Source organism: Podarcis bocagei, assembly GCF_964188305.1.
Source record: "Podarcis bocagei genome assembly, chromosome: 9".
Taxonomy (NCBI): Eukaryota; Metazoa; Chordata; class Lepidosauria; order Squamata; family Lacertidae; genus Podarcis; species Podarcis bocagei.
Window position 1 is genome coordinate 9,669,158 of NC_138134.1, and position 24,144 is coordinate 9,693,301.

The window sequence follows — 24,144 nt, forward strand, 5'->3', positions numbered from 1 at the left end:
GGTCTCTGAGAGCTCTTAATGGCCTTGTCTTCATAATGCCTTTGTAACATGGAGCAACTTTTATCACATGAGATTCACTTATCGGCTACTGCCCCTTGTCTGGCCAGAGTTCCCATTCCTGCATTCTGCTTTCCCACTTCTTCTAGATGTGATTATTATTAAAAGAAGAGTTCCAAATTCTTTGTAAGCTGCTTTGGGAGCCTTGCTGGCTGAAGAGTAGAGTGTTAACTTTAAAAAGTAAAATAGGTAATGAATGCTCTGGTTATCTCCAGCTTGGACTACTACATGAGGCTATCTTTGAAGGTGACTCGGAAACTACAACTACAGTGGTGCCTCGCAAGACGAAATTAATTCGTTTTGCGAGTTTTTTCGTCTTGCGATGCACGGTTTCCCATAGGAATGCATTGAAAATCCAAAAGGAAACAAACAACAACAATAACAACAATTTATTATTTGTACCCCGCCCATCTGGCTGGGCTTCCCCAGCCACTCTGGGCGGCTTCCACGAAAACCAAAAAAACACTAAAATATCATACATTAAAAACTTCCCTGAACAGGGGAAACCTTGCAAGAGGTTTTCGTCTTGCGAAGCAAGCCCATAGGGAAATCCGTCTTGCGAAACAACTCGAAAAACTCTTTCGTCTTGCGAGGCATTCGTCTTGCGAGGTACCACTGTAATCCAAAATGCGGCAGCTAGACTGGTGACTGGGAGTGGCCGCTGAGACTGCATAACACCTGTCTTGAAAGACCTACATTGGTTCCCAGTACATTTCTGAGCACAATTCGAAGTGTTGGTGCTGACCTTTAAAGCCCTAAATGGCCTCAGCCCAGTATACCTGAAGGAGCATCTCCACCCCCATTGTTCAGCCCAGACACTGAGGTCCAGCTCTGAGGGCCTTCTGGCAGTTCCCTCACTGCGAGAAATGGAGAGTGCCTTCTTGGCTGTGGCGCCCACTCTGTGGAATGCCCTTTCATCAGATGTCAAGGAAATAAAATCTGACTTTTAAAAGACATTTAAAGGGAAGTTTTTAATGACTGATGTTTTAAAGTATTTTAAATATTTTGTTGGGAGCCGCCCAGAATGGGGAAACCCAGCCAGATGGGCAGGGTATAAATAATAAATTATTAATAATCATAATGAATAGATCACATGACTGAAGGGTTTGATGAACAAATTCTCTCAAGATCCCTTCGTGCACCTTGAAGTTTTGACCTCAACTGAAAGACTTCTTGTGTGCTCAGTTTATCTGGCCCAGTATTCTGACATGACAGGACATATTCTGTTACCTTGGACAGTTCTGAGCATTTTCAGAACCGTGATCGTGGATGCTTAAGAATATTCTGATAAGACCCACACCCAGCCTCCAAAAAACATCTGTCGTTTTACAGAGAGGATGGAGCTTTGCACGACAAACATTTCCGAGTGTGTTGTGGGAGGAACCTAGGCATGCCTGGGGAATTTCAAAAAGCAGATGAACCAAAGGTCTATATGGGTGGCTTCAGCCGAATTCCTACTGTCAATCACATCTGGCACAACCTCTAGCAAAGCTCTGCTGGATTCCATGAGTTCACATGGAACATCTGGACATCAGGACCACTTGCAATGGTCCTAGCAACCTGCTAGTTGCAATATATTTTTAAAGAACAACTGTCCACTATGACATTGGGGTTTGACTATTCCTCCTCAGAGGATAAGGCCATGAATTAGAGTTCGAAGAGTTAGAGAGACTTGCCCTCACTCTGCACTGCCCGGGAAGTGGTGGCACAGGTGGAACCCATTTTGCCATCATCCCTCTGGCCTGAGGTCGCACTGTCGCACACTCAGACTCTGTGCGCCCCAGCCCGGATGCTCCAATGAAACCACAATTTCTTGCATGCAATAGGAGCAAAATGTTGTCCAGACAGGCAAGGCCCCTTTTATTAAAAAGGTGGGAGGTGGGAGCTGCAACAATATTTAGAGTTTGCCTGTTACAGAAACAACAGCTCGCTCCAGCTCTGTATGGATTTGGCAGTGCTGAACGCTCGCCTTGCTGGAACCTTGTACCTGCTCTTCCTGGCTTGGATTGGCACTTCCTTGCATCACTTGATTCTGCCTTGGACCAGATCCTTCTTTCTGCTGGAATCATTACCTGGAGCAGAACGCTGCCTGAGTGTTACTAGCTACTTTTGATAACAGTTGTAACATCACCCTTCATTTCTCTACCACACTATTGCTAATCCAAAACTCCACTTTTTACAAAGTACTGATATACAATGAAACAGCCTTTTCCGACAAGCCAGATGTGTTTGCATCAAATAGAAAATATTGGTTCACCGTAGTCAAATTATTTCTGTTAGTGTGCAGGTGTGCATCTGGCTATTAAACTGATGGTTGATCTCATCTAATTCCCAGTTGTCATGTTATTATTTAAAAAGTGTGTGGGTATTAGAGTCATGGAATGAACTATTGGTGATTTCAATTAAATAATATTGCGTTCTATCTTCCCTTTTGTAGCTATTTGGATGGAAACCAGTTTACCCTTGTCCCCAAAGAACTTTCAAACTACAAGCACTTAACTCTTATGTGAGTAATCCTCTCTCTACGCTAATGTTATTTAAAATCTGCTCTTCCATTAAATGAAGTAGTTCCAGACCCCTTAGCAATTAAAATTCTATTGCACATTTTAGAAATAGTTTATATTTAGTCCACTAATCACAGCACAATTCATTAGAAAGTATGCAGACCGAATACACTCGTACCTTGGAAGTCGAACAGAATCTGTTCCAGAGGTCCGTTCAACTTCCAAAACGTTCGGAAACCAAAGCACGGCTTCTGATTGGCTGCAGGAAGCCACAGAAGCCCCGTCAGATGTTCGGGTTTCCAAACTGGAACACTCACTTCTGGGTTTGCGGCGTTCGGTATCCAAGGTACGACTGTACCTTGCTATCCACTCCAAAAGATGCACCATGGAGTATGCTGGATGTAGTTGTTTATTATATGGATAGCACACAGTATTAAAGAGTGTAAAGGCATTACACAAGTATATTCGGTTGCAGAGAGAAATTGGATTAGTTTGCTTGAAACAGGGTTATACAGCAGTAGATGGCATTATAGTGAAAGAACAGGAGGAAATAGTGGCAGCACTTAACATCTTTAGTGAAGCATTTCTGAGCTGCTTGCTGGATTTTTTAGAAGATAAATTCAGCTTTAAGGGTGATTTCAAAGTTAATCTTCAGGAGACTATCAATTTAGAAGCAACTTTACTAAAGTGCATCATGTATAAATACAATCAAAATGTGTTTGCATTTTTCAAAAGTATGTTTTCTAGTAGCACATATTTTATGAAACAAAAGTGGTTAATACTTTAAATATAAAGCATACCAGTTAAGAAATGTTGCATCCTCACCTGTCTGCTCCAAAAGGGTGCATTTATTATCACTCAGGAAATCACTTGTTCAGATACGCCATGTAGTTCCAAGTTTTATTTCACAAAGGGAAGTATTAGCACTACGTTCATATATGAAGGGTCTAGTTCTGGATATTATTTGGGTTTCTTCTTTTTGTAATATTGGTATTCTCATTTTGCTGTCTTTAGTCCTACTTAAGTTAAAATGCTTGCTGGGTTCATTGCATGTGGCAGTATAAACTGACATTTTAAATAAGAATTAATAATACTACATTTACTAATAGGATTTGGTGTTTGAACATCTGTGTTATGACTTAAAGAATTTCTGGCTTTTTATTGTTATTTTTTAGAGATTTAAGTAACAACAGAATCAGCACCCTTTCTAACCAGAGCTTCAGCAACATGACTCAGCTGCTTACTTTGTAAGTGTATTTGTGTAGCAAAAAAAATGTTTAAGGACAATATAATCTTTATTAATAACGCTGATGGTTGATCTGGATTTTGACTGTGTGTTTATGATGAAGAAATCAATATGCAAACTGGAGTTTACAGCTCTGCATTTATGGTATCTACTGTATTTTTTGCACCATAACACTCACTTTTTTCCTCCTAGAAAGTAAGGGGAAATGTCTGTGCGTGTTATGGAGGAAATGCCTACGGGTGGCATGCCTACGGATTTTCCTCCTCTAAAAACTACGTGCGTGTTATGGTCGGGTGCGTGTTATAGAGTGAAAAATACGGTAGTTTGAAAATTAATTACTTGGTATACTTTCAGAATTCTAAGCTACAATCGTCTCAGGTGTATCCCGGCACGGACATTTGATGGCTTGAAATCGCTTAGGCTGCTGTAAGTAGTAATGTTCTATTACTCATTTTCTTGTGTGTACCACTTGGAGGATGAGACCTGAATCAAGCTGTGTGGGTGCTCCTTCCCCATGGCTCTGGTAGTATGAATGGCCAAATATGGCAATAGATATTCCCCTATCAGTGCTGTTTGAGCTAGGGGATGTGGGTTGACCCAGCACCACTCATGTCCACCAATGATTGCATTATCTCATACATTACCAGAGAAGTGTGGGATTCTGTCACCAAAACTGCTCAGTTGGGTCTTAATGGTTTATAATTAGGATAATTCCCTAAGAAGTCACTCACCCTGGCACCTTGATGGAATCAACCTAAAGCAACTTCTGATGTAGTAATTGAACTACAATTATTCCATAAATAAATAATTTGCAGTGCCCCATGTAGCCATATTATAAGGTATGAACTCGAGTGCACAGTAAAATAATCATGTGAGGTAGACTGCTAGGATTGTTGGACGTGGGTGGCGCTGTGGTCTAAACCACTGAGCCTCTTGAGCTTGCCGATCAGGAGGTCAGCGGTTCAAATCCCTGTGAAAGTTTGAAAGCACCTCAAAAAGTGCAAGTAGATAAATAGGTACCACTCTGGTGGGAAGGTAAACAGTGTTTCTGTGCACTGCTCTGGTTTCGCCAGAAGCGGCATAGTTATGCTGGCCACATGACCCGGAAAAACTGTTTGTGGTCAAACGCCGGCTCCCTCGGCCTGTAAAGCGAGATGAGCACCGCAACCCCAGAGTCGTTCACAACTGGACTTAACTGTCAGGGGTCCTTTACCTTTTTTTTAACCTGTACACAGCAAGTTTTGCTTTGACATCTCCAGGGCAGCAAGAAGACATGATATGGGGACTATTGCATCCTAATGCCGCAGTGGTCCCTTCTCTCCCCACTCTTGGTTGTAGCAAGCAGGAGAAGAGGATGGATTTCTGTGGCATTAGATTGAGAGGTATTGGTGCCCATATCATGTTCTCCTGAACTTGGCTTCATGCAAATAAGAGTGTAAGTATCCTCTTAAGCTGGAACATTTTAATGGTAGAATTTCGACACTATTGTGTTATGCAAAGTCGTTGTCCGTTATATCACAGAATAGAGATCCCTAAAGGTTAGAAACAACACATATTCAGAGAAGTCAAGCTTCTTCTGTCCGACAGGAGTCTTGTTGCGTCCTTTTGACCAAGCCTAGTTAGGGAAGGAGATACGGCTGACTTCAGTCCCGTACTTCTTGGGATAGCAAGTGGCCATATTCCCCTGCCAGAATACTATCCTTCCTCTTGATATTGATGCAAGGGATGGTTTGACCTTAGGTGGGACAGAGTTTGAGTGGACCATTACAGATTGCCCCATGCTATATCTAGTAAATTACTCAAAAGAATGAAAAATTGACATGTATGTGTTTCAAACAAAATTTGTTTTACTGTGATAAATCCCTAACAGTATGTAATTAGGAACATAAGTTTTCATGTGTTTGATGTTGGTTTGACTGGAAAGCTTTTGAACATTTTGGAATTATTTGCATGGCCAAACGCATGGCCACCACATCTTCTCCCTTGGCAAAAGGTGTGACGTGAAACTAATTTCCCAGTCTCTTCCATTTCCTTTGGTGCTGCTTTTAGGGGTGAAGAAATACTCAAAGGGGTGATACCGTGTCACACATTTTGCCATGCATTATGAGAGATGGGGAATGATGAGGTGCAGGGCTGCTTATTATGGTAGTGATGTGGCAGCTGTAACATGTTCACATCCCTGAGAGTAAGGCTATGTTCTGCTCAGATTCCAAATATTTTTTATTGATTTACTGCATTTTTCCGTGTATAAGACGCCCCCATGTATAAGACGCCCCCTACTTTTGGGGACCCCAAATTTAGAAAATGGGCATATGCACTCTCCGTGTATAAGATGCCCCCAGATTTTTAACCTTATTTTAAAGTAAAAAAAAACCACCCTAGTCTTATACACAGAAAAGTACAATATTTTCCAAAACATACATGCTGCTTTTCCAGGCAAATCTCATCCAAAGTGGCTTACAAGCAATAAAAAGTGTGTGTGTGTGTGTGTGTGAGAGAGAGAGAGAGAGAGAGAGAGAGAGAGAGAGAGAGAGAGCGCACAGCCTTGGTTGACTGTGAATTTTGGGATGGATTTCAAGCTTACAAGGAACTGATACTGATAATATATGCAGATGTCTGGAAGTATATTGCATCAATGCCATTTATTAAGTTCTTCGCCATCTTTTTCCAAGCACATAATTGTTTCTCATTTGCATAGGTCTCTACACGGCAATGACATTTCTGTTGTACCTGAAGGTGCTTTTAATGATCTCTCAGCGTTATCCCATCTGTAAGTATCCTGTCCATAAGTTAATATTTACATTCATGTGCTGACTGGGCAGTTCACTGTTAGAGAGACTAACAGACTCATCCTAAACATTTGTATAGACTAGTTCAGGGAAGCACAGGTTGTCATGTACCTGGAATATACAGTGGTGCCTCGCAAGACGAAATTAATTCGTTCCGCAAGTTTTGCCATCTAGCGAATTTTTCGTCTTGCGAAGCACGGTTTAAACGGCTTAACAAAGTCGCAAGACGTTTTCGTCTTGCGAAGCAAGCCCATAGGGAAATTCGTATTGTGAGGCAAATCGCGGATGAAAAAACCTTTCGTCTAGCGAGTTTTTTGTCTTGCGAGGCATTCGTCTTGCGAGGTACCACTGTACACAGATAACACTTTTAGCAATGCACTTATGCAGCGGTTGGATGTCCTTATTGTAAGAATGTATTTGCTGGTGTGATTGACTGGAAGGATACATAAGCAATGGAAGATGGGTTGTAGGTAAACATATGTCTACCTTCTGTTCTTTTACCGCTTTAATGAACTTCAATATTCTTCCAGCTATGTATATATAGTTCATAAACAAATATTTATATTACTTTCCTAGCCAGGGAATTCATGTTTGGGGATGCACAAAAAAACGTGTAAAAATTGGCAGTGAAATGAATAAGCTTCTCAACGTTTCCTCAGCCTGCCACAACAGCGTAGTGAATGTCATGTTGCATGTGTCAAGCCTTGTATATTATGCTGATAAGGGGAAACTATTGCTAAATTCTTTATTGCTTCCTTTGCCTTCTTGCAAAATATGTTTTGTTTATTCGCTGATTACAGCTTAAAGCCTGCACTGTTGCAAGCATTGATCTGGGCCTCTTTCACTTGTTAACAAATTGTTACTGGGCTAAGAGTATAAATGTTTGGGTTGAAAACCTTCCCACCCCCATGAGTAGGAGTCTTGATTATTTGCAGTTAGCGGCTCTCTGTGATGACACTAGGTCACATCCACACTATACGTTTAAAGCACCTTTATACCATTTTAACCATCATGGCTCCCCCCCCCCCCCCAAGAATCCTGGAAACTGTGGTTTGTTAAGGGTGCTGAAAGTTAAAATAAGTGGAAAGCATTTGTTTGCAATACAGAGGGAACTTGCAAACACAAGAGGCACTAAGCAGCCCCTCTCAGTTGCTGATTATATCTTGCAGATGCCCCCTTCATTCACATTAGTATTGTGAGAAAAACTTGGAGCCCCATGATTGCCTTTTAATGTTTAGTTCCACCTTTTACAGTTAACCCTTTGATGATGAATTGTTTGCAATGGGTTTATAATTTTATAATGCATTTCTTCCCAATGTTTCCCTTCGGAGCCATTTTGAAGCTGAAGCTTCATGCTCTCTTTTCTGTAACTTTTTAGTAAGTTGATTCAGCAACATATGGAGTATTTTCCACTACATTTTCATGATAAGAAAAGCTCTGTGAAAGAGATCATGTGAAATGGTGTTGTTGTTTTGGTTCTACAGTGCAATTGGAGCAAATCCACTTCACTGTGACTGTAATATGCAGTGGCTGTCTGATTGGGTAAAGTCGGAATACAAAGAGCCAGGCATAGCCCGATGTGCTGGACCTGGGGAAATGGCGGACAAGCTGCTTCTCACCACTCCATCTAAAAAATTCACCTGCCAAGGTATGTTCCCCCCTCCCCAAAATGCTTATATTTCAGCATCCTAGAATAGAAAATTAATTGCCTTCAATATAATATGCTCTCAGTTTCATATAACCATAAGAGAGACATTTCCTGCTCTTATCCAATGTGTTAAAAATACTCCATGTCATGGAACACATTTGAAAAATTATTGCTGTCATTCTCCCTGAATGACTTAGGACCATTTCATGTATAACAGGGATGCAAATCTGGGTTTGCGAATCTGTACACTCAACAAAAAGTTGCAATCAATCACAGTTATTTGTTGAGTGTACCTGGATTACACATGTAGCTACAAACGTTTGTTTATATCATTATAGAATACAATAAGAACGTAATGTGTCCAGTAGTACTTTCAAGATGTCTTGAGAGTCACCATTCTGAAGGTTGTCTCAGTCGTATTGATATCATTTTTGCTTGTTTGTTTATTTAAAAACCTTTAGAAGCCAGTGTATAATAGAATCACTGTCTTTAGGAAATAAAACTTTTAATCGTCTGATGTAGTGCAACATGTTTCTTGCTATGACTACAAGTGCTAGAACTCATTGGGGTACAGGGGGAACTACTACTTCTTTGGGCTTGTGTACAAGCCCAGTACAGTGGTACCTCTGGTTACATACGCTTCAGGTTACAGACTCCGCTAACCCAGAAATAGTACCTCGGGTTAAGAACTTTGCTTCAGGATGAGAACAGAAATTGCGGGGTGGCAGCGCAGCAGCAGCGGGAGGCCCCATTAGCTAAAGTGGTGCTTCAGGTTAAGAACAGTTTCAGGTGAAGAACGGACCTCCGGAACGAATTAAGTACTTAACCCAAGGTACCACTGTATTAACAATGAGAAAACTTGTGCTCAAAGATAGCAATGTACAGCAATGTAGAATTAAAAATAAAACAACCAATGTAAAGAACATTTGCTAAATTCCCTTCTGAATTATGCAGTTCTACTTCATTAGAAATACTGTTAGCAAAGAGCTTAATTCTGTAGATAATGTCCCCTAGAGCATTCGCCGCATTCCCATATACATTATTCCTCTGGGGGTGTCGCATCTAATAGATTTTCCATGTTTTACTTTCGGCATTTCACAACCCACACCCTGCTTCTAGAGATACCAGGGCCTTGTGGTTTTCTGATACCAGGTAAGACTGTAAGGTGCCCTGGATTGAATTTCTGTTTAAGCCAGGACCTTTGGACCTTCCCTACGTGTTTCTCAAGCAAACATTTTCCCCAAAGACGTGCATGCTGTCCGTTTCTTCCCACTTTGCTTGGATGACATTTGTGAGTGATTCCTTTTTACGTGCTATGGCATAATGACATTCTGGCATCCTAAACAACCTTTTGGTATTTTAAATTATGATGCTGATTTATTTATCATAGAATCATAAAGTTGGAAGGGACCCAGGGTCATCTAGTCCAACCCCCTGTGATGCAGGAATCTTAGCTAAAACATCCTTGACAGATGGCCTTCCAACCTCTGCTTAATTTATGTGCCATCCATCTGACTAGGTTGTCCCCAACCACTCTGGGAAGCTTCCAACAAATTATAAAACCACAGTAAAACATCAAACATTTAAAACTTCCCTATACAGGGCTGCCTTAAGATGTCTTCTAAAAGTCCGATAGTTGTTTCTTTCCTTGACATTTTTTTTGGGGGGGGGCAGGGGATGTTGCAGATATTAATATTGTTTGAAGTGACTGGAAGCAAAAAGAACTGATTCCTTTTGGAAGAAATCATTGTCCAGGCCCATAATAATACTATTCAAAGTTTTACTGGCCAAACTCTTCAAAAACAGAATATAGGCATTAAAGATACAATCAAATTATACATACAGTGTATTGTGCTGCCCAGCACAGGCTCAGAATCTTAGAAAATATGAAATAATTCAAACAGACCTAGAAGCAGAGGTCTGCCTCTCCTCCATTGGCCTTAGGCTGTTTCTCTCCCTTCAGGAGAGCTGCATTTTCATCCTCACTCCATGGAGTTTGAGAGACAAGGACTAAAGGCAACTCTCTATCAAAGTGAAGATTTGCAATTCAATACCTTCATCACATGGTCAAAGGTTCACTCTCAGCACAGAGTAAAACACAAATCAACAGTTATTCATTAACCCATTAAGGAGCTCAGAGTCCTTTAGAAAACAACTGAAGAAAACCCCCAATGTTAAACCTTTTCACCAATATATAGTTAGGCATTCTCATTTCAGTGTCAGTTAAGCCATTATACTTCTGCAAGTTTTATATACCGTGTTAGAATTGTAATTGTTACCATCTTGTTGTATCCTTCAGTATCCTCTGTGAGAGTCAGTATTGATATTGACAAGCCTTCCCATTCCTTGACTTCTGTTTTCTGACCTTCTGATTTCTGGGTATCTTCCTCTACTGCACCTACCCTTAAATATGGCTATGGCCTTGATATCGTCTTCCTTCTGTTGAGTCCTCCATCTTCTGATGTTTCTTCTTCTTCATTTGTGGAAATAAGGACTAGAGCCTGGATCAAAAAACCTACCAGGTTCAAAAACCGAATTCCTGTAGTGGAATAGTGGATGCATGTAGCAAATGAAGTCATATGATTTCCTACCTTTGAGTGGGAAGAGCCACATAATTTGGCCTTCTGGAGGTAATATAACCAGAAAGACTAGTAGCTATTGATAGCCTTGTCCTCCACAAGTCCAGTCTCAATGAACCATTTTGTGCGTTGTGCAGCTTTTTCTTGGTAAGGTTGCTCAGCTAGCAGCTGAGTGTAGCCTGAGCATCACATAAAAGCTACATGTCCGCAGCCAGCGTATTGCAAAGAAGTGTTGAATGGTTGGCTAGTAGAGATCTAGCCAGACCCACCCTAGTTGAAAAGGTATTTGATAACAATTATGACAGGCTTGTGCCTGACTGTGAATTTGTGTTCCCTTGAAGGTCCTGTGGATGTCAGTATTCTGGCCAAATGTAGTCCCTGCTTATCAAACCCATGCAAAAATGATGGAACTTGTAATAACGACCCTGTCGATTTCTACAGATGCTCCTGTCCCTATGGCTTCAAGGTATGGAGAACATATGAAGGTCGTTTTTTATTTTATTATATTGGGAACCCATATTTCAGGCTAAGCCATGCCATTGGTCCATGTAGCCTAGTACTTTGGGATCACAGGTTGAACTTCCATCCTATAGGCCAAGCACATGCTCTGCCATTGGGTTTTGGAGAGTGGGAGAAGCAAGATTAACAGCAGGATGGAGAATTGTATAAGGTAAAGGATCCCTGGACAGTTAAGTCCAGTCAAATGCGACTATGGAGTTGCGTGCTCATCTCGCTTTCAGACCAAGGGAGCCGGCATTTGTCCACAGACAGCTTTCCAGGTCATGTGGCCAGCATGACTAAACTGCTACTGGCACATGGAGGACCATGACAAGTGCCAGAGCACATAGAAACACAGTTTACCTTCCCACCACAGTAGTACCTCTTTATTTACTTGCACTGGTGTGCTTTTGAACTGCTAGGTTGGCAGAAATTGAGACAGCGCAACGGGAGTTCACCTCATTGCGTGGATTCGAACAACCAATATTCTGATTGGCAAGCTGTATATAACTGTGTTATTTTAAAAGAATAAACCAATTTGCCTTCCCTCTGTGCAATCTCACAACTTTGCTGTTTTATCCCTAGGGCCAGGACTGTGATGTTCCAATTCATGCCTGCATTAGCAACCCTTGTAAACAAGGAGGGACTTGTCACTTAAAAGAAGGTGAAAAGGATGGATTTTGGTAGGTTTTTATCTGGAAACACAGAAGAGAAGCCTGTTGCTTTTGAAAGACTAGTCAGACCAGCAGAACCCAAGCATTCCCACACAAAAGTCTATGTGTGCTATTAGTAATCTTTGATCCCACAAAGTAATGAGAAGCGAGGACTATTAATAAGCACAAAAGCACAAACCCACAATGGTGGTTCTTCTAAGGCTTCAGGAAACAAAGTAACATCAATGAGCTTAATGTTCTCTGTTAAGTTTTTCTTTTAAATACGTTGTTATTAGTCAAGGCATAACAGGGCAAGACAACATGGTGTTGACTCTATTATGCTAATTAATTGCTAGCTAGATCCCTGCTGGAAAGACTCTCAATTCAGCTGTTGTTCTGTGCATTATAACAACAGACAGCCTGTAAATGATCAGATGTAAATCCCAGTGAAACAGAAAATTAATGATTCATTGCCAAATCAGCACGCCAGTGGATAAACATGCTGTGAGCATTTTTAATCTAGAGTTATTTAATCACACACTACAATTACCCGAGATGTATTCCATGAATTATGAAATAGAGTTCTTTAATAAATGGATCCAATAATTTCAAATAAGAATGCTGATCCATTCTTCTATCTAGTTAAAAACCTTCTTGATTCCTGCTTTTCATTAAGAAATTATCTTTAATTTTACATCTAAATTTTGGCCAAAGGTTAGAGTGCTTTCTGTTTGAAATTAATCTAATGCATTTTAATACCATGGTAAATTAACATTTAATCACAGCTTCAAAGGACTAAAATGAGCAAGAAGCACTTCAGAACACGTTAGTTTGGTGGGACTTACGCAGGGAAAGTTAATAAATGTATCCAGAGTATCAGCTTACCATATTGTTCACCGTGAATGCATATTGTCACCAGCACCCAGTACAAACCAGGAGTAAATAAATTTAAGTACAATTTATTCCCCAAAGAAGCTAAATTCCTTAAGTAGTGAGGTTTCAGCTCCCCCCTCTCTCTGTGTGTGTTTATATATATTCATTCCATAACATGCTGCCATGTTTGAAATACATACGCACATGAGTAAAGTACCAGTTCAGAACCAATTCTAGTATTGCTTCTGCAATAAATGAAACAAAACTTCCATTTAACTTAGTGTTCTTTAGTTACCTTCACTTCACCTTGCCGACAAAGACATCACCTTGCCAAGAAAGGTCCATATAGTTAAAGCTATGGTTTTCCCAGTAATAATGTATGGAAGTGAGAGCTGGGCCGTAAAGAAAGCTGATCGCTGAAGAATTGATGCTTTTGAATTATGGTGCTGGAGGAGACTCTTGAGAGTCCCATGGACTGTAAGAAGATCAAACCTATCCATTCTGAAGGAAATCAGCCCTGAGTGCTCACTGGAAGGACAGATCCTGAAGCCGAGGCTCCAATACTTTGGCCACCTCATGAGAAGAGAAGACTCCCTGGAAAAGACCCTGATGTTGGGAAAGATGGAGGGCACAAGGAGAAGGGGATGACAGAGGACGAGATGGTTGGACAGTGTTCTCAAAGCTACCAGCATGAGTTTGACCAAACTGCGGGAGGCAGTGGAAGACAGGAGTGCTTGGCGTGCTCTGGGGTCACGAAGAGTCGGACACGACTAAATGACTAAACAACAACAACAAAGTTACCTTCCAATTTTCAGTAATTCCCCAGTTTTTAACTATATACTTTGTGCTATGTTTTATGTTTGACAAATTTCTGGCATGGGTTCATCAGCACCAAAACAGGTCAGTGGTATAAAAAGCAGCATAAATGATGCTGAGAGACATCAAAGGGCAATAAGAAGTACAGTTTAGATTCTCACGGCGTGAATACAGAATCTTTTTATTTATGTAAGAACGTATCTGTCCTGGGGGATTAGGTCAAAGGTCCATTAGCTCAGCATCGTCTTCTCACATAAACACTTGTCTGAAAAGGGTTCTCATTTACAGGTGTGCCTGTGCAGATGGATTTGAAGGTGAAAACTGTGAAGTGAACGTCGATGATTGTGAAGATAATGATTGCGAAAATAACTCAACCTGTGTTGATGGAATTAACAACTACACTTGCCTGTGTCCTCCCGAGTACACAGGTAAGAAAAGGGGAAATGATACTCTTAACAGCATTTAGCATGCTAATGCGTTTGAATCACTTTTATTCTAGTTTGCTTGACTTTGCAATACCTTTTAGGAGTCTGTTCATTTAGCCTTTTGTTTAGCTGCTCTTGGCATTCTTACAAGAATCGCTTGATAACGGAAAATGTAGAGCCTGGAAAAGCGAAAAACTGAAATAAGGAACATTCCATTTTTCATTATTCCCTGATTGAACACACTGCAATTGATACTGCACTAAAATTGCTAAATAATTATGTCCCAGAAATTATTGGAATCCAGAAGAACCATTTTTCTGTATTCTGTCTGTTGCATAACTGCACCTCCATAGTTTTCCTTTCACCCATGCAATTCTCTTTCACCAAACTGCAAACTCTTTATGAAACTTTCACAAGTTATAGTTTGAAGGTGGGAAGAGGATGCTATTTTGAAAGTGGAAATGAAAGTCATATATGCGGATCTGGTGTATGGAGGAGATAGATGATAGATAATATTTATTTGCCTTTCTAAGAATACACACACACACATCCGGGCTATATCTTCCTGATTTAACCCAGCAAACTATTGGTCCAACCTAACTAAACCATATTATATTAATTTATCAAGGCTGTAGAAGTCCAATTTGAAACAGGAATCATTTAGAAATGAATTCTCAGGTCTTGAACTAATTTTGCCCCCTGTGTGTGGGTACACTTATACCCCCCCCTTCACATGTATATATTAAAAATAATAATAATAATGTACTAGATTGTGTGCTTGTGTATTGGGGGGGGGGGGGCTATGAAAAGAGGCAAATGTCATTTTTCATTTCAATATGCACCGTACTTGACAATGATTGAAATAGCAAAGCATGGATAACTAGGTCAGTACTGAAACAAAGTCTGTCATTTTCTCAATAAGCATGAATGCCGGAGATCAGTTTTCTCATGCGTAGTAAGAACGTTCTGGTATTTTATGTGAGTGGCAGATTAACCACATCTGCACAGGTCACGATAGCTAGAAAAGGCTCCAAGTCTATGGAGTCTTCATAGAAGGAAGATTTGAGAAAGTGTTGGTAATGTTTTAATTGCCCTGTCCTTCAGTAGTTCCAGGATGGATCCTGATTTCATGGTTGGGCTCAGACACTCCTAAGTGTGTCGACCTGAACATGCTTAGGTGCTTCTCCAATTTCCTTGCTTTCAATGCAACAAGGTTTGGGCAGCTCTCATGGGATGGTGACATTTGGGATAGGACCTGCACACTCACTCACTTGTAACCCTACTACAGTCGCCACAAACATGTTGTTTGAGCTGTTTGACAGTGGAATTTGCTGCCAAGGAGTGTGGTGGAGTCTCCTCCTTTGGAGGTCTTTAAGCAGAGGCTTGACAACCATATGTCAGGAGTGCTCTGATGGTGTTTCCTGCTTGGCAGGGGGTTGGACTCGATGGCCCTTGTGGTCTCTTCCAACTCTATGATTCTATGATTCTATGAATGCCAAAATAGGATTATATCGTATCGTGAAGCAGAAGTAGCTAGCCACAGCTCTGAAAGGCATGGATTATTGTTGTTATTATTATTTATGCTACTGATAAGAAGGGAGAGATGATAAAATCAGCACTGATCCACAGAGGTCTCTTGACTAGAAATTCACCTGAATCGCCAGCTCACGTAAAAATGGGTTATACAAACTGATATTTGGGCTTGTTTTTGCTGACGTACTTGCAGTGGCTGAGAGCAAAAATGTTTTAAAGATTCAAACCAAAGGTCAGTTTTCAATTACAGCGTTTCACAGATTTCAGAGACATGGATAATCTGGTTAGTTTTATATTGAAATGAAGCACTGAGGTTTTGCTCGTCATTGGTGATTTAAAAGTGGATTTTGTGTTTGTTTTGGTGACTTCTCTTGTTTTGAGTTTCTCTCTGTATGTACAGTATATGGAAAATCAGTGGGGCACAAGGAATGGAAAGATATATATTTTTTAATCAGTAATTAGTTAAAATGGAAGGATTTGTAACTCAGCAATATATGAAGTTATTAAACTGTTGCTTAGCATAAGTGCATATTCTGAGATCTAGTTTGGGTAGAAGATTGTTAGGTCTAGGGCCTTATCTCTGGTCATTATGGGCGTAGCCAGGATTTTGGGGGCGGGGGGCAGAACCGAAGTGGTTGGTCAGTTAGTTAAGTATTTCTATTTTTTTAACTTGATCAGGGGAGCAAGCTGCCTCCCATTGCCCCCCTCCCCCGCAGCTATGCCCATGCTGGTCATTCTTCTTTTCTGCTAGAATTTTCCTTTCAGTAGTGTCTGCAAGGCAGGCAGAATCCTAGGAATTAATTCCTGGTCTTCATCCACACATACACTCTCAGCTCAGAGCAGCAAAGCAAACCGATGTTTCACCTAGTTAGGCTGCTGGTTATTGACTTAGATACCTTTTCCCCTCTTTAATGTTGTCATCTGTTTCATTTCAGAGATAGGGGTCAGATTTTCAATTGGACATTTATTTTATTTATTTTAAATATTTTTATACCTTATTTGAAACAAAAATTACCAAAATGGTATACAAAGGCTAAAACATCAAATAAAGGCAAAAAAACAGACATATAAACATAAAAGCAACTGTATTTATATATCACCTGAAAGGGAAAAACAGAAAAGTTTTAACAAAGAGGGAATCATTAAAATCTGACATGGACGGGGGTTTCAATATTCTGGGGCCGCAGCAGAAAAGGCCTTGTTTCTTGTGGAAGATAATCCAGCCTTCACATGTGATGCAGTCTTTAACAGGGTCTCATTATGACTTCTTAGTGGGAAGGGAACTCATATGGGAGAAGGTGTCCTCTGGGATAATAAAATAAATTCTGAGCCCAGAAATGTATTAGTTGCCAGTGGAGCTGTTTTGAAATAGGTACAGGTGAGGACCATTTTGCGTGGGGGTTCCGTTCCCAGACCCCACATGCATCGACGAAGCACCCCGCTACTCTGTTCCGCCCGTATCCTTCCCTCTTCTGGGTCCAAACGGATCCACACATCGGCGATTGCACATCCTTTGGATGTGCCTAAAATGTTCATTGCTGACAAAAATGGTTTGAGCTAATCAGTAACTGAACTGTTGCATTTTTCAGCAGCTGAAGTGTCTGAATTATCTTAAAGGGCAGCCCAATGTATATTGCATCACTGTAACTCAGTATGGAGGCAAGCAAAACAGAAATAAAAGTGGCCAGGTCTCTTGTCTTCTAGGAAGTGCAGGTGCTATGTGAGCCAGTGTCAGTCTGGGCATATACCGTATTTTTCGCTCCATAAGATCCACTTTTTTCCTCCTAAAAAGTAAGGGGAAATGTCTGTGCATCTTATGGAGCAAATGTGTGGTCCCTGCAGCCGAATTGCCCTGGGGCAAAAAGCAGGTCGTGCCTTTTTTTTTTTTTTTAGAAAGAGGGAAGGGGGTGTTGAAACAAAGCCGCTGAGCAGCTGATCAGCAAGCGATCAGGAGGGACATAAGGGACTCTAGAGATAAAGGAGGCTGCCTGGGAGGGGGGAGGTAAAAACACATGGATCCTCAGGATTTTTGCACTGGGTCATCATCAGATCACATAGTGTGTCCATGGCTACAGCCTGCACCAAAAAAATCACACATCCACTTTTTCGTGGGGCCGCAATGGCCCAAAACCGTGGTTACAAAGCAGGGATCCACATGGATTCTCAGGATTTTTGCATTGGGCTACCCCAAACTCACCGTCAAATCGCATATCATGTCTGTGGCCACAGCATGAACCACAAAAATCATCCACCCACTGTTTCGTTCAGAATATTTGTTTTCTTGTTTTCCTCCTCTAAAAACTAGGTGCGTCTTATTGTCAGGTGCGTCTCATGGAGCGAAAAATATGGTAACTGCAAACCTGGACCTCCAGGAGCAGTGCTGGTTCCATTTTGTTAGAGTGTGATCCCATATAGAAAAAGTGTTCCCCAACCAAGATGGCCAAGGGTCTGGAAACCAAGCCTTGTGAGGAGCAGTTGAAGGAGCTGGGTATGTTTAGCCTGGAAAAGAGGAGACTGAGAGGAGATATGATAGGCGTCTTCAAATAAATATCTAAAGGGTTGTCACATGGAAGATAGAGCAAACTTGTTTTCTCCTGCTCTGGAGAGTAGGACCCAAACCAATGGCTTGAAGTTACAAGAAAGGAGATTCTGACTAAACATGTTTAGAACCATGGGTTTTTGTTTTGTTTTTGCATTTCCTGTGTTTTGAAAGCTGCACTTTCTCTTCTCTTAATAGATTCAGGATTACCTACCTCTCTTTTAAACCTGTGTAACAGAGACTCTTAGCATTCTGCACAACAAACCATAGCTGGAAATAAAGTGCATATAGGCTGTGACTTTAGGGACCTAGCAAGTGAGGCTGGAAGCACCTGATGCTATAGTGTTGCTGAATCTGAGCATGTGTGAATCTAGTCAGTGTGGTGTAGTGGTTAAGAGTGGTAGACTCGTAATCTGGTGAACCGGGTTCGCTTCCCCGCTCCTCCACATGCAGCTGCTGGGTGACCTTGGGCCAGTCACACTTCTCTGAAGTCTCTCAGCCCCACTCACCTCACAGAGTGTTTGTTGTGGGGGAGGAAGGGAAAGGAGAATGTTAGCCGCTTTGAGACTCCTTCGGGTAGTGATAAAGCGGGATATCAAATCCAAACTCCTCTTCTCTAGTCAGACCCTTCAATGGAGAGTCACTGGAGCTCCACATGGGATGGGATATTAGTGTAACAAATAAACATAAATTATTAGTGGATCCTTGTATCCCTATTTTAGCTGGCTAGATTTGGCAGGCTCCAGTTTTGTTTGTGGAAAACACCAGTGCCCTCTAGAGGGGAATGCACAAAGCTTTGACAAAATGTTCCAAATGAAACATCAAATAAAATGTTATGTGTGTCCTAAAGGGTTAAAAAAACACAACACCCCCCCCCCCAAAAAAAAACACCACCCATCATATATGATAAGAACAGATGAAACCTTTGGAAATGAAACATTTGAAAACCTTTGTAACATTATTTACACTTTAAACTCTTGTCTGGCTTTCTTAATGTATTCACATTTGTTCTCTGCAATCTTTTGAATGTTGGGATCATTAAGTGTGCATTCTGTAGAATAGATTATCTAGTCATTTTTCTTGCTGCTCATTATCATCTGCCATTAAGATCATATGTATCTTTGGTCAAGCAAAGCTCTTTCTATGCTGGTACTGGCACATACCTCTTTTGTGTGTTTTGTTGTGTAGCTGATAAAAATGAAAAGCTGTCTTTACTTTTGCTACATCAATTTAGCTTTTCCGCTGCTGTTAGTTGTGCATTATTTTATTTGTGCTATGCTGTTTCAGTACAATGTAAAAGTCTCTTTGTCTCTTCTGTCTTTGTTACCACAAGCTGCTAATCTGAATGAAGTGGAAAAAGGTTAGTTGCCTTTTAAGCCTATTTCATTACCTTGGTTTCTCTTTTCCCTTTTAGTTCAGTTTCCTTATATGGGTTTCAGCTACTGAAACAGCCATCAAAAGTTATTTAGCACACTCATCCAAAAAATGCTTTCATTAAGTTTAATCATATCTTGGTCAAAGCTCCCTCTGCAGATCTTTATATTCCAGAACAAACTCTTTAAAAGTGAACAGTTTTGTGTTCATCCTACTGAAAAGATGTATTGAAATTTGCCACTTTGACAATGCAACTTAAATTATTAATTTTGAGTTTATTAATATTTCATCATTCATAGGATTCTAATATCAAGAAAAGTAGGGTGGGCTTTTTTGTGTGTCTAAATTTCACTTTAGTTTCCTCTACTGAAACAATTTCTAGGACTTTTCACAAGTTTGACCAAAAGGCTGTTTTCTATCTGAGAATGTGTAGCGAGTGCGTGCGTGCATGTTTCCTTTCCTAAGTAATGTATTAAACGATTGTTAAACTAAATACCCAGCCAGGGATAATATTCCCTGACACACAAAAAAAGTGATGGATAAAAGTTTTAAGAAAGCCCCTATCTCTCTCAGTGTCAGTACTACAACTTGATTGTGGAGATCAGCCTTTTAGATCATATAGGAAATAAACTTGACTTGATTTGATATGCAGAAATAATTCCTACCTTACAGGCATGTTGTAAAGATTACTGATATAACATATGGGAAATCTTTAGTTGCCTTAAAGTGCTATATAAATGCTACATATTGTATCAGATATCATTTCTTATGTGCTGTCTAATCTCTGACTATCTTTAATAAACTAATATATGAATATTTACATACTGTCTTCCCAGGGCAAGGTAGATTTCATTAATATAGCAGTGAAAATGTAGGAAAGCCCCACATATTTAAGCACTGTGTAAGAGGTTACAGCAGTCATTTTAGGGAGATTACCACTTCTCCATGGCAATTCCCACAAGAGCAATTTGGATTACTCATCAGATTGCCATTTCCATGTTGTTTGGATTCAACTTGCTGGTTTAATATCACCCATTTGCCCACATCTTCCAGTTGCTGATTTGGGGCCAGGAAAGATTGGTGCTTTAAAAACATGTAGATCAAGGTGTTCATAATGACACCGGTCTCCAAAGTTCAAGTTGATATCTTCTGGCAGATTCGTTCTCTCTCTTTTCCACACTCTTTTCTCGCACACTCCTATCTGTGTGTGTAAGGAGTGGAGACAGATTACCGAAAATTGTCTTTCTTCCAAACCACTGCAAGCTGGCTGGGCTGCTGTGAGCAGTGTAACAAAACACAATTCCCATGAATTTGTTTTTGCTTCACTGATCTATCTGCCTATACCAAGGCAAAACCACACTCATGCTGCTGCTGCTGCCTAAAATGTAATTTAGAGGACCACAGACAAGATTTCAGGAGCTGCTTTGAGTGCTTCAAAGACCTTCTGTGTGTGTTCTTACTTACCCCACTTTGAACAGCAGACATGTCACACCAGAAGCTCAATATGAAACTCCCTCATTTTCAAAATTGGATTGGTATACATCATGGGGGTTGCTCTTGAAGAAAATATTTAACTCTCTTGTGCACAGAGAACTATTTAGAGACACCCACAGTAATAATAATAATAATAATAATAATAATAATAATAATAATAATAATAATAATAATAATAATTTATTATTTATACCCCGTCCATCTGGCTGAGTTTCCTCAGCCACTCTGGGTGGCTCCCAATCAAGTATTAAAAACAATACAGCATTAAATATTAAAAACCTCCCTGAACAGGGCTGCCTTCAGATGTCTTTTAAAGATAGGATAGCTACTTATTTCCTTCACATCTGAAGGGAGGGTGTTCCACAGGGTGGGTGCCACTACCGAGAAGGCCCTCTGCCTGGTTCCCTGTAACCTTACTTCTCACAATGAGGGAACCGCCAGAAGGCCCTTGGCGCTGGATCTCAGTGTCAGGGCAGAACGAGGGGGGTGGAGACGCTCCTTCAGGTATACAGGACCGAGGCCGTTTTAGTGTCCTTAACAATAGTTTTCTCCAGTGGAAATATACTCAGGAATGATTGGTTTGTTGTAACCTTGTAAAGCAGGATTCCTTAAGTGTAGTCAAAGTGGCTGCATATGGCTATCAAGTGGACACCAAGGCATAAAGATTGGACTTGGAAAGGCATTTTGGAAGAAAAAATAGCAGCAAAGAGGAAGGAACAATGAAGGATGATTGCAAGAAGTATAAGTAAGATGGAACAGAAACCATTGATTGGAGAGCATGCTTGCCCAGGCCCTTGAAGGCAATAGTTGGGGGCCAGAGGCAAATGTTCATTTCTTACTCATTACTAACCCTTACCTTTTTCCCCCTGCACAAGTCAATAGTTTGGCCGAAAGGGAGAAGCAGAAGCAGGGGAGGGAACTATTGATAGACCATATCTTGGTTGCACAAAGAGCAGATTAAGACCCACTGAAAGAGCCATAGCCTAATTTATGCTTCATCTTTGTATTATGGAAAATGCTTCCCCATGGCTGCTTACTATGGTCATATGTATCTTGGAAAAGTGTATGTGGAGCCAATATTCACATTTCTACCTAGCTAAGCATCATGCCCCCTTGTAGTTAGAAATTAGTCTGTTGCTGGTTGCACAACAAATGCATGTGAGAGTTGCGTGACACCAGTGTGGTATGGGAGCAAGCTATGGAGAAGAAGAACTAAGCACAGGGTGAATGGTCCATGTGAGCTCCCGTGTAGTCTGCCCAAAGAACAGAAACAAATCTTTATAAAAAGCTTGGAACTTTTCATAGGGTCCAGTTTCCATATATTAGATTTTTCAAGGATATTGGTTGGGGAAACATCTTTGTCTCATTAAAATGTGCTGCTGCCTTTGTTAAACCTTCTTAAAACCTCAGCTGTATTATAATATAATGATATTTTAGTCAGTTGATTAGTCTATTAGTAGGATGACCGATCTGCTGTCGACTCTGCGCTACAGGGAACGTTTATTGTCAAACTGTTAATCAACCTCTTTGGGGCAGTTATGCGTGTCTGCCTGAATTAGCTGGCCTGATTTTTATCGATTGCCCAGAGCAAATCCAACTGTATAAGCAAACGAGTTGAATGGCAGTTTTGCAGACAAAGAGATGTTGCCGAAGAAAAGTCATGAGAAGCGAGATTGCAGCGGGAGAAAAAGAGATTATCATTTGCCAAGTATTTTAGCAGCTTATGCGACTGGAGCTGCTTGGCTGTACTAAAAGTTGCTATAGAAATAAATAGTTTTTACACTTTGCTTCCCATGTCCCGTGGTGGTCTCGTAATGGTGATTGGATATACTTTGTTACAGGTGAGCTGTGTGAAGAGAAGCTGGATTTCTGTGCCCAAGACCTGAACCCCTGTCAGCATGACTCCAAGTGCATCCTAACACCCAAAGGATACAAGTAAGCCCTGTATCTTTATAGTCCACTTTGTTTGTGTTTTTAATCGCTGCTTTGTCCTCCTCAATGGCTGTGGGCTTTGTTTTTCCATGGGGGTGAATTGTGCTGTCATTCCTCATTCACGGGAGTTGTGATCACAGAATAATGGCTCAATAGATTTTCCCATTGGTTTGCATGGAGCCCTGTGTAATAACATGAAGATTCTCTGTCGAGTGACCAGTTTCCTAGCAGTGTGGATTAAGTACTGACAATGAAGAATTGAGAGTTTTTATGCTCCGTGACAATCCACACAAAATCCTTTTGGTTACTTGGACTAGGAAGTGAATAATTATGCTAAATTAAAGCTGGATTATGAAGCTGTAATTACATGATGGGTTATTAGCAAGACACATTGGAAACCATTATACAATAAGGAGGTTCATCACCAGGAAGGCTAATCTTTAATTAAATGACATCCTTATTATCATTAATTAGTATGCACACTTGAAAAGTGGTTTTTAATGGACTTTAGATGAGTAGATTTCAGGAACCTGTTGTTCTGATCTGCACCTGTTTTATGTACCATGTTGTGTTGTGCCAAAACAGCAGTGGGCCCATTGTGAGTTGTCATTCTAAGCACATTTAGACACCAGTTTCCATTCTACAGTGCCAACTTTAGTTTGTTAATTCAAGCATTTGTGTGAACATAACACCCACCAAGTGGAACTGGTATTTTGATCATCACGGTTCGGTCACGTTTATTTGTTCCCTTTCTTCGACCCTTGAGAGGTGGAAGTGGGAAATCAGAAGTCAAGAAACCAGGACAGGCCTGCAAAACTAAGAAACCACCAAGCCAACAAAAGCCCAACAGCCATGTGTGTTAGTTCATATGGGCTTGGCAAGCCTCTTGTTTTAGTTGATTGCCTGGGACTGTAAAAACGAGGAAAGTTAGCCATGCATTGTAGTTTGCCAAATGATTGACAACAGTCTGCATCTGACTTGGTGAGTTGCCAGGTGTGCAGATCTGCCTCACTGAGAGAATGGAGGACAGGTGTGTACAAGGTGGTTGCTTTTCTTACAGGGTGGGTAATATTTAGCACAGCTGATAAAACATAGAAGGGGTTTTCACTGAAGAGCAGAAAAGTCATTCGACATTGTTGAAAGCATATTGGTGACTTATCACGTTGCAATTTTTATTCATGACG

The 24,144-nt window shown here is 40.7% G+C and overlaps 1 protein-coding gene across 6 annotated transcripts in view; it reads left to right on the forward strand.

Annotated features, from left to right (window-relative positions):
- The window catches only part of SLIT2 (slit guidance ligand 2), a 239,955-nt gene that overhangs the window by 196,371 nt on the left and 19,440 nt on the right, over nucleotides 1–24,144 (forward strand). For all 6 annotated transcript variants that reach the window (XM_081207584.1, XM_081207585.1, XM_081207586.1 and 3 more), the window contains 9 exons: nucleotides 2,495–2,563; nucleotides 3,737–3,808; nucleotides 4,162–4,233; nucleotides 6,506–6,577; nucleotides 8,081–8,244; nucleotides 11,165–11,289; nucleotides 11,907–12,004; nucleotides 13,952–14,091; nucleotides 22,870–22,963. In XM_081207584.1, the coding sequence (XP_081063710.1) occupies nucleotides 2,495–2,563; nucleotides 3,737–3,808; nucleotides 4,162–4,233; nucleotides 6,506–6,577; nucleotides 8,081–8,244; nucleotides 11,165–11,289; nucleotides 11,907–12,004; nucleotides 13,952–14,091; nucleotides 22,870–22,963 (906 nt within the window). The remainder of the gene's footprint in view (nucleotides 1–2,494; nucleotides 2,564–3,736; nucleotides 3,809–4,161; nucleotides 4,234–6,505; nucleotides 6,578–8,080; nucleotides 8,245–11,164; nucleotides 11,290–11,906; nucleotides 12,005–13,951; nucleotides 14,092–22,869; nucleotides 22,964–24,144) is intronic.